The sequence below is a fragment of the Centropristis striata genome, chromosome 22 (assembly GCF_030273125.1).
Source record: "Centropristis striata isolate RG_2023a ecotype Rhode Island chromosome 22, C.striata_1.0, whole genome shotgun sequence".
NCBI lineage: Eukaryota > Metazoa > Chordata > Actinopteri > Perciformes > Serranidae > Centropristis > Centropristis striata.
The window spans coordinates 5,114,870-5,131,161 of NC_081538.1; the positions used below are offsets into that span (position 1 = coordinate 5,114,870).

Below are 16,292 nucleotides of genomic sequence, written 5' to 3' on the forward strand. Positions count from 1 at the left end.
ATCTTGTTAGGACTGCATCACTAAACTGAAAATGTAAACTAAAACTGAATATGACATAATAGAACAAAACCTGAAATATTTGTTAATACAGAGACCGTTATTAGTAATATTCTCACGACAGGTGCTCTTGGAGCCTTAGTCTGGCTATAATTATCCACAACAATGTAACTGAAATAAAAAATGGAACACATCTGTTTTTATTTTTGGTGTGCACAGTAAAAGGAAACTGCTGCGACTGTGTTTAAAAGTAACCATTTAATTTTAGTGTTCACCAGAGTTCACAGGAGCACTTGTTTTTCATTGAGGGGGATATTGCACTCATCCAGAGGCTGTAAAAAGCATTGCATTTGCATTGTATTACCAGACAAATATTTAGGGATAATGATGGTAATCCTCCCTTGCTTCAAAATTAATGTTTTTGCAAACATTTTATCTAACTGAGTAAACACAAATGTGCCCACATTTCTGATTTGCACTGATGCTTCTGCAATACAAGCATGATTTTATTGAAATAAAAGACGCTATCAGACGGACAGATGCAGAGAAGAAGCGAGCAATAATGGCGGCACTAGAGGAGGATGGAGAGATAAAGAGAAAGAGAGATTTCTAGTAAATTCCTCTGGTCCATTAACCATCACTGTCAGCCTCCACAAAGCTGGACTCAGTCCCACGAGGAAAGGAGGGAGACAGCTCTCATCTGCCTACGTGTGTTCGTGTTCGTGTGTGTGTGTGTGTGTGTGTGTGTATGTGTGTGTGTTGGGGTGATGACCTCAGCAGCACTCAACTTAAAAGAGCCTCTGATTGCATCTGTTGTCTGCTCCGTCTGTGTTTTGGTGTCTGTCTCTCTTTTTTTTCACAGTGCCTCCAGCCAACTGTCATCCAAATGTTTTAGCAAACGTTGAAAATGTTACAAAACCAAAAATGAATGGAAAATTAGCCTCGGTTGGATGTGTTGTTGTCTGTTATATTTTGTTTTTATTCATAGCTGAATAATGTCCTCAGGAGAACTGAGCAGCTCAAGGGTTAAAGTGCCTTGCTTCAATCCAAACAACAACGTTTTTCTGCAGGTTTTTAAGTCTTTGGATTAGCTTTGACCTTTAATGACATGGCTTGCTTGGTATCGCTCTCTAGTGGCTGAGAAAAAGAGGCAGCCAAAAAGATTACCCTGTTTTCCTTTTCCAAGAGAAAGCAACAGAAAGAGGTGGGGAGGGAGAGAGAATAAGCGAGAGAGACTAATCAGTACAAAAACACAGTCATATGACTGGATCTCCCGCAGCTCATGCCAAACTTATTAATACAGTCAGTAAACAAGTAGAGGGGGGGGAGTGACAGAGAGAGCTGCGCGGAGGAGGGTGGAGATTAGAGACAAAGACAAACAACAATGTTAGCCGCGACACATGAATGTCACAACTTGCTTTCTCCACAGTCATTCACAGCAGAGGCAGATAGTTTCACTCAGACTGTGCACGGGGATGCAGACTTACACTTGTAACCCGCTTGTAGATCTGGGCGGCGTTTTGACATTCAGAGTAGGGGTACTCTGAGGTAGCCATCTCCAGCATGCACATCCCGAAGGCGTAGACGTCTACGGATTCATCGTACTTCTCCTCGTACATCTCTGGAGCCATAAACTCAGGCGTTCCTGATGGAGAGGAGGGGGAAAACTATTACATTGTGCTAGCAGTTTGTATTTGTTAGACATGTTAAACGGAATATTTTAAAGAGGAGAGGTCACCTGAAAAGCAAAAGTAACAGTGGTAGAAAAGTATTCAGATCCCCTACTTACCCTTAAGTAAAAGTACTAATACCACCCTGTGAAATAACTCCACTAAAAATAAAAACCCTGCGTTCAAAACTTACTTAAGTAAAAGTACCAGTATCAAAATGTACTCGTTATGCAGAACGGACCCACTCAGGTTGTTTTATTCCAAATATACCATTGGATTATTATTATTCATGAATTTATCCAAGCAGTTTTAATTTCTCCAAGATAGGGCTCATTTTCACTACTTAATATACTGTTATGAGGTTTTATAAATAACAAAACACCCACAAAAAATGTCTAATCATACTGAATTGATCATGTTTTTTATGTTAAATCTTGACCTGAGAAGTAACTTAAGGTGGCAGTTAAATGTCATGAGTAAGAAGTACAATAATTGCCTCAAAATGTAGTTAAGTAGAAGTATAAAGTTACATAAATGAAAATACTCAAGTAATGTATAATTAACTCAAAATTGTACTTAAGAACAGTGGCTGAGTAGTAGTAGTTAATTTAAGTACACAAGTTAAATATATAACATAGGTGTGTTCATTTTAGACATTTTAATGGGGGAAAATTACATTTTATACATTGAAATCATAAAAATTCCCCAAACACAGCTGGGAATTACAAACTCACTTACTTGTACCACATACTAGCCTCGTTGTGTGATTGAACATTCGTGTGTGTGTGTGTGTGTGTGTGTGTGTGTGTGTGTGTGTGTGTGTGTGTGTGTGTATTCCTACAAGTGTCCAAATAGCTGAGGTCTGCATAATTACTACAAAGCGGCTGTGAGATTTACAAAGCATGTCATTATCACCCCAAGTGCATGAGAAAATGCACAATAATGCACAAATGTGTTCGAATACCAGAATATCTGTGGTTAACTGTACAACTGAAAGGCAGCCAAGTTATTATAGGGGGGCACAGCAGACACTTTTTATTTGACTAGAGTTTAAGCGTGTATTACGTGCGCGGTTGTGTGTTTAGTGTGTGCATGCAGCCATCACATCTCCAGACAGCTTAATCCTAGCTTAACAGCAGACTGACTGGTGTGTATTTCACATTTCGAAATACCTGCGGTTTGCTTTTACAACCAGACATTTCAGAAGCAGTAAAAATGAATCTACAGTAGGCGTGTGTATTGGTACACAATGTGTCTGTATTCATGTCTTTGGTAATACGAGACAGTGTGTGTGGACGTGTGTATGTAGAGAGTTTATTGTTATGGCAAAGTTGCATAAATGATGTCTGTTGTTTCACTTTCACAGATCTAAACACTTCATTTACATACAGTACAGGCCAAAAGTTTGGACACACCTTCTCATTCAATGCGTTTCCTTTATTTTCATGACTATTTACATTGCAAATTCATCAAAACTATTAATGAACACGTGGAATTATGTACTTAACAAAAAAGTGTGAAATAACTGAAAACATGTCTTATATTCTAGTAAGCAAAGGGTGGTTACTTTGAGGAATCTAAAATACAAGACATGTTTTCAGTTATTTCACACTTTTTTTGTTAAGTACATAATTCCATATGTGTTCATTCATAGTTTTGATGCCTTCAGTGAGAATCTACAATGTAAATAGTCATGAAAATAAAGAAAAACACATTGAATGAGAAGGTGTGTCCAAACTTTTGGCCTGTACTGTATAGGCCGATGTGTGTGAGATGCAAGAGATAATGCTTTTTCCTACCTATGACACTCTTTGCGAAAGAGGCCCTCTTTAGCGTGGCTAAACCCAGGTCCCCTATCTTCACCGAGCCCGTGGGCCCGGTGATGAAGATGTTGTCGCACTTCAGGTCCCTGTGAATGATGGGCGGGGCTCTGGTGTGCAGGAAGTGAAGGCCTTTGAGGATCTGTCTGCACCATGAACGCAGAACCTTGATTTTCATCACCTTGAAACGCTTCAGGTAGCTGCGGGACAAAGAAACCACACAAGAGGACGGCGTGTCATTCAACAAAGTAAGATTAAGTGTACAATATTATACACAGAGCAGCAGGTTCAACCCCATCACAGCTTTTCAAGTGGGCTTTGTCTAACTGCCAAATATATCCTCTTTAAAGTCACTCTTTAAAACCAGCTAAAGCTATGCATGTCGCATCTCATATGTAGCATCATTTTATTGAGGGTTAGGGGCACTCAAATGACACTTTAAAGTGTTTTGAGACAGTAAAATGATTGCAGGACACTAAAATCCAGGGGGGAAATTAATTATTCCAAAGCAAAGCAAAGCATGTAAAAGGGGGACAATAACCAGATAAGATGCAGCAACAGAAACCCGGATAATGCGTCAATTAAAGATGAAAGCTTACACAACCAAAGGGGATTACTGTCAGACAATTCCAGCTTAAAAAAGATACACCATAAATACTCAAATAAACCAGCACTGACAGACACGAAAGACTGACATTGCAGTGGAATATTGAGACAAACAGAGATTTAAACTAATTTTACCCCTGAAAACAGACTTTTAAAAAAAATCTAGATAGCAATATGTCTTGTTAAAAGAGAATGGCAGATGCAAAGTCAATGAACAGCCAGTTCTCATGAATTTTGTTCAGCAGGACTGAGAACTCATTTTACATTTTAGTCATTTTCACACCTATAAAACATTAATATCCAATCACAGCATCTAGCAAGTGGCCTATTTTTGCAACTTCTCCGACTACTACTACTTCTTTCAATGTGGTTTGTAAGACCCTGTGTAGACCTGGCATTAACGTGGGTCTTTTGTTTACAAGTGGACGGTTCTAAGGACAGGTGGGAATGCATGCAAAATTCTTTTAAGACAGAGTGAACCGGAGATGGTCTGGGCTGCAAATGGCCACATTGTTTAAGCATCATGTGCAGGCCAATGTGTAAGGCCAACACTGAAAAACTGCCTGCTGAAATGATGTCCTCTGTGTGAACGTATGTACTCATGTGTTGGCTTTGTCCATGACATCTGACAATTTTTCCATAGATGCCCACAGATATGTTGCAAGTGCATCAAAGAAGTGCATTTTTATTTGCAAATAGGGCGCCATAGGAATGAGTTCTTAAACCTGAAAGTAAGTTAGTATTTTAGTGCCTTGGGGTCGATTAGGGCTGGGCGATATGGACCAAAGGTCATATCCTGATATATTTAGGCTGAATATCAATATACGATATATATTCCGATATTTTTATTGCAAAGTGAGAGCAAATGTTCAGTCAAAGCCAAATATGACATGTCAAAAGTAGTTTTATTGAAACCGTTTATTTAAGTGAACATAAATACTGTATAACAGCAGGGGTACCTTTTAAAAAAAAACTCCATAAAGTGCACATTTAAGTAAAAAAACAATAATAAAAATAAATAAAACAATATTTTTCTGAAATAAATATATTTATATGAGAAAATAATAATGAACATTACAAAAAATAATAATATGACAAACCCTAGTAAGGGCATTATTTATATATAAAGAAAGAAAAAATATTTGAACAATATCGATATATGCATATATGGGTTATAGACGAATTCTTAAAAGACCCCAATGGCGATGCTACTTCAAGGGTTGGCCTACAAAAACATGCAATTTTGTTTCCTCTCTATAGAGCAGGAAGTGAGATCGGATCACAAGTGTCATTCAAGACGCATGTTGAGACACATTCTAATGCGAGGTGTGAACTGACATACTTAAAAGATGTCCACCCACCCAAGATGCATGTTAATGCTTCCATTATCTTTACCCACTTCACTGTCCAGAGTTGTGCAAGTCTGGAATCTATCCCAACGTATCTCTTCTGGGTGGAGGGCAGGGAGACAACCTTTGCAGGTCGCCAGGCTATCACAGAGCTAACACGGATCCAGACCTGTGGGAGGTCCAGAGTCTCCAGTCCACCTAGTTTGTTTGTCTTTGGAATGTGGGAGGAAACTGAAGGAAACCCCACAGGATCACAGGGAGACCAGGACATGGATTCTACTGTGTGTGAAATGTATTTCAGTTATCTGCACAACAGCACTTCCAGATTGAACCTCTCTTTCACTTTCAGCCAAATAACTTCAACATGAAGTGTTTTTTTATTTGTATTGATTAAATTGATTTGATTAATATGCTTCAGTTAAAACCTCTCTTTAAGAGCTTCAAGGACTCATTCAAAATGGATTTGAATGTCACTCTTGATTAACTAATTCAAAGTCAGTGTTTGAATTGTAGCAAAGTGTTTCCAATTTTCTCCTGTCAGCTGGGGACTTGTCTCCCTTCTTCTCCTCAGCTCTTCAGCTAAACTTGAGTACAGAACAGACAGAGGAAGTTGGTCATCATCTGTTCACCCAGACCATGAGGAGGACTCAAATGAGATCAACCAATCCATGACTCATAATCTTTTTGATTTGTTACTAAGCGCTAATTTCACTGTCTCACAGCAGGCAGAATAATTTGATTTGGGCTAATTGTTGTTTTCTTTCTTCGGTTCGTAGAACTATTTACTGCGTTTAATTCAATGTTCAAGCTTTAAATTTAGCTCATCTGCCTCATGGTTCTGGGGAATAATTGTCAGCTGACTGAACCGTCGTGTGACCCAACAAATACAGTAACTGACAAGGAGCCGATCGGACGACTCAGCATTAATCTGCTCCGACCCCGACCCAGACTGCTGGTAGACGCTCCAGTGTTATAGTTATTGAGCCCGTTTCTTCACAATACTAGACATTTATTATCTAGTGGTATTTCAATTTGCTGCTACTTTACACGTATTCTCTTCTTCATTTAACAAGAAAATATAGTCATTCTAAATTCACTATATGTATTTAACAACTACAGCCATCATTACAGTGTGAGATCATTGTGACCCACTTCCACCCAGATTACCTCAACACAACCAGATCAACAGCTCCCAGTGTCAAAGCTCCGTTGGGGGCATATTACTGTACAGCTTATTTTGTCAATACTTTTCCCTGTAAAGAAGCGTGTGAAGGAAATTTGGTGTCTCCTGCATGGTGGGACATGAAGTAGGCGGCGACCTACTTGGTATTCAAGACACAAAGCCTTCTGGGAACTCACTCTTTGAACTCAACTGTTCTAACACCATGACTGAGGGGAACGTGTTGACCAGTAGGCTCTGTCCTGATGTGATGCAAGAATCAATGCTGGGAACTACAACAGATATAAGTCGAGCGGTGTACGGGACTTTGTTGCACTGTAAAAGAGCCATTCGGAATTGTGCGGTGTATGGAATACGAATGTGCTAATAAAACTTGCTGAACAGAGTATTGAGTACTTTGTATTTGGCCAGCTCACCCATTAACTTAGTGCAGTTGTCAAAATTGCCACGACAAGCGACACCATGATGGGGTCTACCTGCCAACCCATCAGCTATTGGTCTGATGAAGACTTAGCTTCTGGGGACATCGGTCAATATTTCAGGGGTTTTGGTGCAGCTAGTGGATAACTGGATAACTGATATCTGAACCATTGACGAACATATAGCATTTCTTGTGACTAACTAACAATGAAAGTCAACTTTGGTTTCACCAGAAAATGCTTTAAATGTGAAGCAGCCATAGTAAGAGCTGTCGCTGGATTGGCGGGCTGCAGCAACACCATACATACTCTCCAATCCAGAGGCCATTAAATGACAATCAGACCGGCAAGAAGCCTTTCTTTCTCTTCTGTCCTTGGCCTACGATGAACTCCAGCTACATCAGGATTATTGTTTTTCATTCACCAACAATAACACCAAGTTCAATTTGATGATAACTTCATTCAAAATCAGAGTCAGCCCATTCCATACTTACAATATAATCAATTGAGCTGGAGATGATTTTCTCAAGTAATGAACTCATTGTTTGGTCTACAAATTGTCCAGAAACCAATGAAAAATGACCATAACCATTTTCTAAAGCTCAAACTGATGTCTTCAAATTGCTTCTTCAGTCTGACCAATGGCACCAAAACACCAGACATTCAATTTATAACCACATAGGACAAAGAAAAGCAGTAAACGGCAAACTGGAACGCAGGACTGTTTGGTGTTTTTACTTGAAATGACAACTTTGTCTCTTATATACGCTCTCACCATCTATCTATATCTTTAGAAGTTACACCGAGGAATTTATTAGACAGAAATATCTGGGTGGGTTCACATATTTTCATAGGGAGTTTGCCTTTAGGGCACGGAACACATTGCAGACTGAAACTAATCTTCTGGGGACTTTTTTAGTGAACATACCTCAAAACGCACATCTGCATAACTGAGAGTTTATACCAAAGCCTTTCAAAGCCTCTCCCTCTTCCTCACATCCAGCTCCATTCCATCACACTCGTTTTTATTTTAACTTCTCACGTATCTCTTGACAAACGGCGCTCTCTTCTCCTCTTCCTCCCTCTGTACCTTCCTTCCCTTTACCTCCTCTCCCTGGCCTGTCTCCTCTGCTCTCTTTCTCTCCCTTTCTGAAGTCAGAACAGTGCTGACAGACAAGTTAAAGCCTGTGGCATGCTGTGCTGGAGTGACACTGCACAATGCATCTCCTCCACACATGATCGCTCAACTGTCTCCCCTTTTCAACACACTTACCTATATACACAGATACATATTTGCACTGGGAGAAATGTGAATATACATATTTATATACAGTATGTTAACGGTACACGGACAGATAAACATTCATACACACACACACACACACACACACACCTATGGACACACATAGATAAGGGGCCTCTAATACCCTGAACCCAGGCTGGTCAGTATTTCCATCCTCACCATATCCCTCCCTTCCTATCAGTCCTCCCTCTCACCATCTCTCTCTCTCTTTTTCCACCACTCCAGCGTTCCAGCAGTCCCTCTCCTTTCAGAGTCTTCATCTGGACAACAGCCAAGTCCCTGTGCAGCCCTGATCCTGTTCATATATGTACATGCATGCATCGGCTTCACATAAATGAGCTTAGTGTCAATAAGTCGATGTGTTAGATAGTTAGTGTTAGAAGATTAATCATTGACAGCAAGTGATTATTTTGACTGGTAGCAGCATTTCAAAGGTGAATATTTGCTGGATTTCTACTTATATTATTAGAGTAAACTGAATATTTGTGCTTTGGTTGGTCAAAAGAAGATAAATTAAGAGATTACCTTGGGCATTGGCTTTTTTTCTTCACTATGTCCTGACATTTTATACACCAAACAATACAATCTGCAGATAAATCGCCTGTTAAAATACTGTAGAGTCCAATTATAGAACACAAACTTGTGCTTATTGATCGATCCCCGTCTCTCTCTACACAAAATGAGACTAAAACGTGTTTTGAAAGCAAAAAAAAAATGTTTTGTATTGAATACTTTTGTTAATTTTGTCTTCGACCTTTTTTGCTGTTATCCTCAGCAGTCTAACGTATAAAATGATGACAAGTACATGTGATTATCCATAACCATATCCAGAATCTAGAAATGAATCTTTTTCAACATGCTGCCATATTTTCATTAGCAGCAATCATAATCAACAATGTGATTAAGCATTTAAAATGTAATTAATTTATTTGTTTTTTTAAATTTGCTTTCTTTTTCTGTCTTTTAGATGAGGTCTTTTGATAACCCTGAAGTGAGTTTCTACCTCGCCTTGTACATATATTTTATTTCAATCATTTTTTTTCTCTATCAGGCCTTTCTTTTCTTTCTTTTTTCTTTTGATGCTCAAACAAAACATTAAACCATTCTTTTTTTGTTCTTGTGACTCATCTTATCCAAGGTCTTGTCTGAATAAACTTAAAAAACATTTCTTAAGTACTTCATATTTTTTAACTGCTTCCCTCTTTTTACACAGTAGATAATGGAAAGTGACAGAAACATTTTTTCCTTACTAAAACTTACTTTATTTTGATGCTATGTATGATACATGCTGTATAGATTGTTAACAAATTCATGAAGCTTCTCCAGTCTTCCAGTGGAGGGTGCTACTGTCCTTGTTAGCGCTGTGCTGCTGGATTAATACTCACTCTGTGGTCACAGGTGGTTCATAGGTTCTCAGTAACTGTAGCTCTACCCTAACTGCCATTAAACTTGATATCTAGTTATTCATTAGTCTATTGATTTGACTATGTATCTATCTGCTGGTTTAGCAGACTGTCTCACTGCCAGCTTCTCAGACTGTTTGACTTTCTGTCTCGCTCTCTCTGTGACTCTGCATTAATCCAACTGTACATAACTATCAGTCTGGTCATCCATCCACGTCTCCCTCTGTCTGTGCCCCCCCCCCCCCCCTGTACACGGCTCATTTGGTCTCTCCCTCTGTCTGTCAGGAATGAGAGGAATCTGCAGCAGAAGCAGCAGCTGGCAGGTGGGCCAATGTCCCACGATGCACTGCGTGGGGCACACCGTGCGCCACACGCCCCACATTTAGCCATTTTTTATTGTGTCAGGAGCTCGACAATCACATTTCGCATTCACAGACGCACATCTATTCTGTACGGCGGAGAGGCTGGCATGCGGTCGCGGCGTGGACAATGACAGCCACAGATGCATCAATTATCTACAGCGAATATTGGGGAGGGGGGAGACTGTGGGACGCCCCTGGTATTGACATGCTAACCACAGAGACACAGTTTGTCTCCCTCCGACTCCTGAGCTTCACCAACTTCTTTCTCACTCTAAAATCAATCGCCTTATTTTGGATTGTTTGCCTACAATACTGAGTCATATGCTGTGCCATTATAGTCACATGAGTGCACAGACAGGCACTCAGTTGATCACATATATGCTGTAAATAACACACTCAGACACAGACTGTACATGTAACAAGTCAGACACAGACGCTGACCCACTAACAGCTGCACTCAGCACTGAAAACCCTGCTGGGATGTGATACGCTTACGACACCACAGTGAAAGGCTGTTTGAAGTTGAAAATATTTTAAAAAACCTGCGTATTGGCTTGACAGGAAAGAGGAGAACGCAGGCGTGTGTGTGAGTGTGTCTAAACCTGGAGGTGAGTCATCATCTGTAATGATGGTGCTCTTCAGAAGCAAAGGGGGAAAGAGGTGATTAAATAGAGTGTGTGTGTGTGTGTGTGTGTGTGTGTGTGTGTGTGTGCGTGTGTGCCTACGTGTTTGTGCATAATTCCCTGCAAACAGTGTTGCACATGACAAAACTAAATAATGCAAATCAAGTCTTTGTTTTCTCTCGTCTTGAATCAATTGACAGCATCGTTTATTAGGCAGCCAGACCTATTTTTGTGTTACTTATTAGTGTCTTTTGTGCTTCACACCCTCCAGTAACACCTACAGCTTCCTGTTTAGTCATCTGATCTGTGTGTCCAAATTACACAGAGTAGCTAGAAAAGTAGTAGAAAAGGCACTACACTTTTTATACTGTTTTTTTTCCCCCCAAGGTCACTAAATAACATCACAAAATTGATTTTCTGTCTCAAGTACTCACGTTTTAAGAGTGCCAGATGTCATGAGCTCTGTGACCAGAACAATACATTTCTTTCCTTTGCACGGTCCCTCCCAGGAGTCGTAGAAGCGGACAATGTTAGGATGCTGGAGACCCTTCAACATCCCGGCCTCCTCTTTAAATCGCTGACGCTCTGACTTGGACAGCTTGCGATCCTACACACACACACACACACACACACACACACACACACACAGAGCAGAAAGAGGAGATTAGTCATAATTGCATAAAACACTAAGAAACATCTGAAGTCTTAAGGGAAGGGAAGAAGCATTTACCCAGACAAAACAGGCTGTATTAATAGGACAACACTATTATAGCTAGTGTGATTACAATCAAATTAAGCGAGGAGAGGGTTTGAGAGGTGGAGGGGGGAGCTAATCAACAGAGGGGAATAAACAAGTTAGGTAGAGATGAGAGAGCAGAGGAGGAATATTAATGCTTACAAAACAACATTTTTACCACCATGAAAACACGCTGCCAGAATACAAATGTAGATGAAATATGAAACCCTTAGAAAACTGTGTCATATTACAATAAAATACAGCACTAGAGAAGGATGTGGATTGGGATAAAACATTACACAGTCCTTTCATCTTAACTCAAAGAAGCCACACACATCCGTGAGAGAGAGTGACTGTGTTTTTTTTATTTGTCTTCTTTTTATCAGTGCGGTACACACTTCATGTGAGAGGTGCTCTGTGACAAACTGGTGTCACAATTTAGAAATAACCAGATCTGACTACACACAGGAGGAAAAATTAGGTAAGCTAGGGCTAAATGTTATAATATATTTTCCCGTCCTGAAATGATTCTTTATTAACCAACCTATATGGTGCACTATATTGACTTTCTACCATTTTATTTTATTGTCTACATTCTAAGTTTGAAGTTGACTGTATGCCCTTAAAAATTCCCACGATGGAACAAAAAAATTTCCAAAAAAGTGATAAAATGATAGAGAAGACTTGAAAACAGTGACATTTCAGAAACTGTTTCCAGTAAATTTCTTTGAATTTCTGCTTTAGTTGTTAGGCTTTGCTTTCCCCTCTGATCCCTTCGTCCCCTTGTGTGAGTAAAAATTTCAGTTTCAATGAAGAATCCAATAAAATCCATGCAAAGTGAAAATATCAATTAATATTGTCATCTTTTAGCTAGGCTTTTATTTTGAAATTCCAAATTCATAATCTTGGCATTGAATAAGAAAGGACTGTGTTTTATTTAAATGTCTAGAACAGCTCAGTGAAATTGTAACTGATTGAATTATATGTGGATATCATATTGTCTCATATTGATCACAGGCCCCTGGATTTAATCACAATCATACCGTAGCAGACTATGTGATATCAGCAAATATTGTACAGTTTTCGAAAAAACTTGTATTGTGTTGAAATTTTTGATTTACACCCCAATTATCTCCTTAAATGTTCATCAAATCTTCAGGTAGCAGCTCCTACTTCTTTTCTCCTTCATGTTTGGATGTGAACCGTGATCTATAACATTCGCACCAAACTTAAACCGAGTCTTTAATAGTCGTGTTCGTAGCCACCCAGTGTGACCAAAACAAGCCAACGTTACTGTCTACATTCTTCCATACTGTGGAGGACTTTTGCTCAGGAAAGTCCTGCACACACACACATACACAGTTTAATAGGCATTCCTGCTCCACCGCTGATACCTCAATAAACACACATGCAAAGGGCAGTGTGGGCGGGTCAGACCTTGTAAAGAAGTGAGTCAGTGTGTGCATGTGCATTTATTGCATTTAACATGTGTGTAAAAGGTAGGTTCAACTATGTCTAGGAGGGTTGTCATGATAACAGAATTTTAAACTTTGCTCCAATATTAGTAATCTCTTAATCTCTTTCAATACCACAAAATAGATTATTATTATTATTTATTTTATTTCCCATTTTTTGTTTTAAATTCACAACCTTTACACAGTGCTGGTATAAAAAAAAAAAAAGTCAGTGACAAATTATTTTCTTCTGATTTTTATCATCCTTGGCTAGAAAATCTGATTGTAGATTTTTTTTTCTTTTTTTAAGTTTCAGCACTTTCCATTAACGTTAACATGTGGTATTATAAAAATGGGTGTATTTGTTGACATTTCAGCCTATTCCAGGCTCCAAAAAATCCCTCTTACTTTGTTGTAGGTGTTACTTTATTTGTGTTAGGCTTGTGTAGCAGATTTAGTGAGAGTGTGTGTATCCTGAATGTGTTTGCACATTGATGTTTCTAGTTTCTTCACCAGCTCTGTGTCTAACCACAGCTGACACATTCAGCACATCACTGGCCCAAAAATAAACAGAATGGGAGCTGCCTGACGACGATAAAATAAGGCAACAAAACATCAATACTCAGAGGATTTAAGCACAAATGTTGTTCCTCCATGACTCTAATTTGTTAGGTTTTTTGTGCGAAATATAAAGTCTTTACATGATAACCTGCAGTCACAAGTAGGTTCCTCCAGATATGAGAAAATATATATTTAAACAAATATGAAAGAGATGTTCCAATTAACCCGGAACAAACAGATACTTGTGCTTTGAGAGGAAACAATGCATATTTAGAACGTTTAATAATGTCTGTGACCCTTTTAGAAGATAAAAATATAGGAAAAATTAACAGACGGACCGGTCTGCAGACGAACAGATCTCTATTTAAAAGAGCAGATAAGACTGTTCAAGTATAGATGACAGAATAACTGAGTGACAGTTTTATGTTGCATTTAAAAAAGCAACAGTATTTTTAAGGTGATGCAAGATCAGACGTTGGAGGTTAGATACCTACTCCTGGCAGCATTTTTAGGATTATCACCATGGTAACCAGTTTTAAATAGAAGTCCAATGAGGGGCCTAAAATACATCGGTATTATTGTTTCACTGAATAAATGAACAATATTCTAACATCTTAGAATCAGAAAGAATGTTGCAAGTATCTCTACAGCATGGTATTATTTTATTTGAGTACTAATTTGAATTTAAAAAAGCATCCAGCACATTAATGCAAACCATCCAAAATAAAGCACAAGCTCAGCATCAATCATTCATAGTGTTTAGAGCTACAGTGCCACCAAATCCCAAATTCTAGGAAACAGTGGTACTATTGAGAGCGTGGTACCTAAATAATCAAGTAGTGTTCCTACTGGAGCACGACCAATTACTGAGACTGATGTCGATACTGTTTTCAGAGAGGAAAACTAATCAATAACCGATATGGCAGCCAATATAGTCAGTTTTTAGGGTCCTTCTTAGAGATAGACCTTTTTTATGTGGATTTTGCACCTTCAGTATTCATCATTCAGGAACAGGAGCAGAATTATCTGCAAAGGTCTCCTCCTCTCCAAAACAAACAGACCAGGTCAGTAAAAGCATGAAAATACTGAACCAGTTTCACTTTAAAAATCAGTGCTTCTCCAATGCTGTTTGGCATAATCGAGCCGAGCTGCTGCTAATGTTTGCTCAGCTTGTTTCTCTGATCGGTCTCGATCCAGACGTCTTAAGACTTAAATCCTTCTTCTGGTTAAAAAATATCTAAAAAAAAAAAAGATCCAAAAACTGTATTGTAGAAATGTGGCATAAAAGTGAATACAAAGTCAGCTTCTGACAGACAAGCACAACACTAAAGCTTGCCCAAAGGAGATAAGATGACCTTGATTACAATTATTGATTTCTCTGGGTGAGAAAATTGTTGAAAACTTTTGGGATCATTCAAGTAAACAATTCATATTATAAATATAACATAGGTCAAGTTTTTTTTAGACATTTGTTATATTGTCATAGCTTTAATAGCTGTCACACCAACTGACCAACTAGATTCTGCCTGGTCATGGTGCGCAAGTCTTTTCAAATGTGATAAAGCTATTAGAAAACCTTGTGAGCTGCTTCAGAGATTAAGACAATCTCTGAGGTGATGATCTCATATTGTCACATTGTATAACCCTAGGCCTCATCTATATCATATGACTGAGAGAGAGAGAGAGAGATAGAGAGAGAGAGAAAGAGAGAGAGAGAGTCTAAAAGCTTCAGTGTGTTTTTAAGTGCATTGATGATCTGTAGAGTCTGTGTGTGTGTGTGTGTGTGTGTGTGTGTGTGTGTGTGTGTGTGTGTGTGTGTGTGTGTGTGTGTGTGTGTGTGTCTCAGGGCCCGTAACAGCTTATCCCTTCATCCCGCAGCAACCACTCCACTGATGATGGCCCATTAGCAACTGACACACAGACCCATTCATGTGTGTGCTTCCCAAACTCGTTGTCTCACTCTCTTTCATATTATGATCACATGACCCTGTGAGTGGTCACATGACAATATCTATTGGTCACCTGACTGACTGGAAGCACACATTCCATTTCCCAGCAGCACTTAGAAAAGGGCCCTGACCACCCATATCACTGTTAGAAACCTCCCTCAGGGCACGAGAACATTACTTCTCCCCATCTTACTCTCCATGTACTCCCTCTCTCTCTTACTGAGTGTCTGTGTGTGTGTGTGCATGTGTGTGTATGTGTGTGTGTGTGTTTGTGTGCGTCTGTCCATAGATGTGAGCAGCAGAGAAGGCAGACAGCAAGTCTAAGGGGGCTTCCTAATCCATTATTTATGTTTCCTTCTCCATTCTAGTGTCTATAAATGAAACCACAACTCTCCTCACACATACAGTAAAGGCTTTGTACGCGACAGTAAATGCATATCTAAAAAAGAGCCGTACACAAAAAAAGCAACACTGTTGTTAACATTTGGGTATTTAAGGAAATAATTTGATCCTCAGCGCAGAGTCTTCCTGTTGAGATGTTGTTTTTTTCTCTCTCCATCCCTTCTTTTCTGCTCCGAGCTTCAAAACATCATGGGACTTGAGTTTGTCAGACTCAAAAATATCCTCTCACTCTCCATCTGAGCCTCCCTCTCTTTCCCTCTCTCTCTCTCATACACACACCTCAGCTAGACAAGCCTATACACTCAAAATCTGTAGCTTCTTATCTGACACACACTCTCGCTCTCTAAGCCCGGCTTCGCTTTCCCACTATCTTCCCTTTCACCTATCTGAGGACTTGAAAGAAGCCACCTATACATCCCTGTGTCAAGTGACAGCTCTAAGTCTGTCTGGCCTAATTC

General features: G+C 39.3%; 1 protein-coding gene across 1 annotated transcript in view; it reads right to left on the reverse strand.

Moving 5' to 3' along the window:
- Nucleotides 1-16,292, reverse strand: part of wnk1b (WNK lysine deficient protein kinase 1b) — a 108,629-nt gene that overhangs the window by 47,445 nt on the left and 44,892 nt on the right. The window contains exons 3-5 of the mRNA XM_059326445.1: nt 11,167-11,339; nt 3,467-3,687; nt 1,485-1,642 (exon numbers count right to left, since the gene is read on the reverse strand). Of these exons, the coding sequence (XP_059182428.1) occupies nt 1,485-1,642; nt 3,467-3,687; nt 11,167-11,339 (552 nt within the window). The remainder of the gene's footprint in view (nt 1-1,484; nt 1,643-3,466; nt 3,688-11,166; nt 11,340-16,292) is intronic.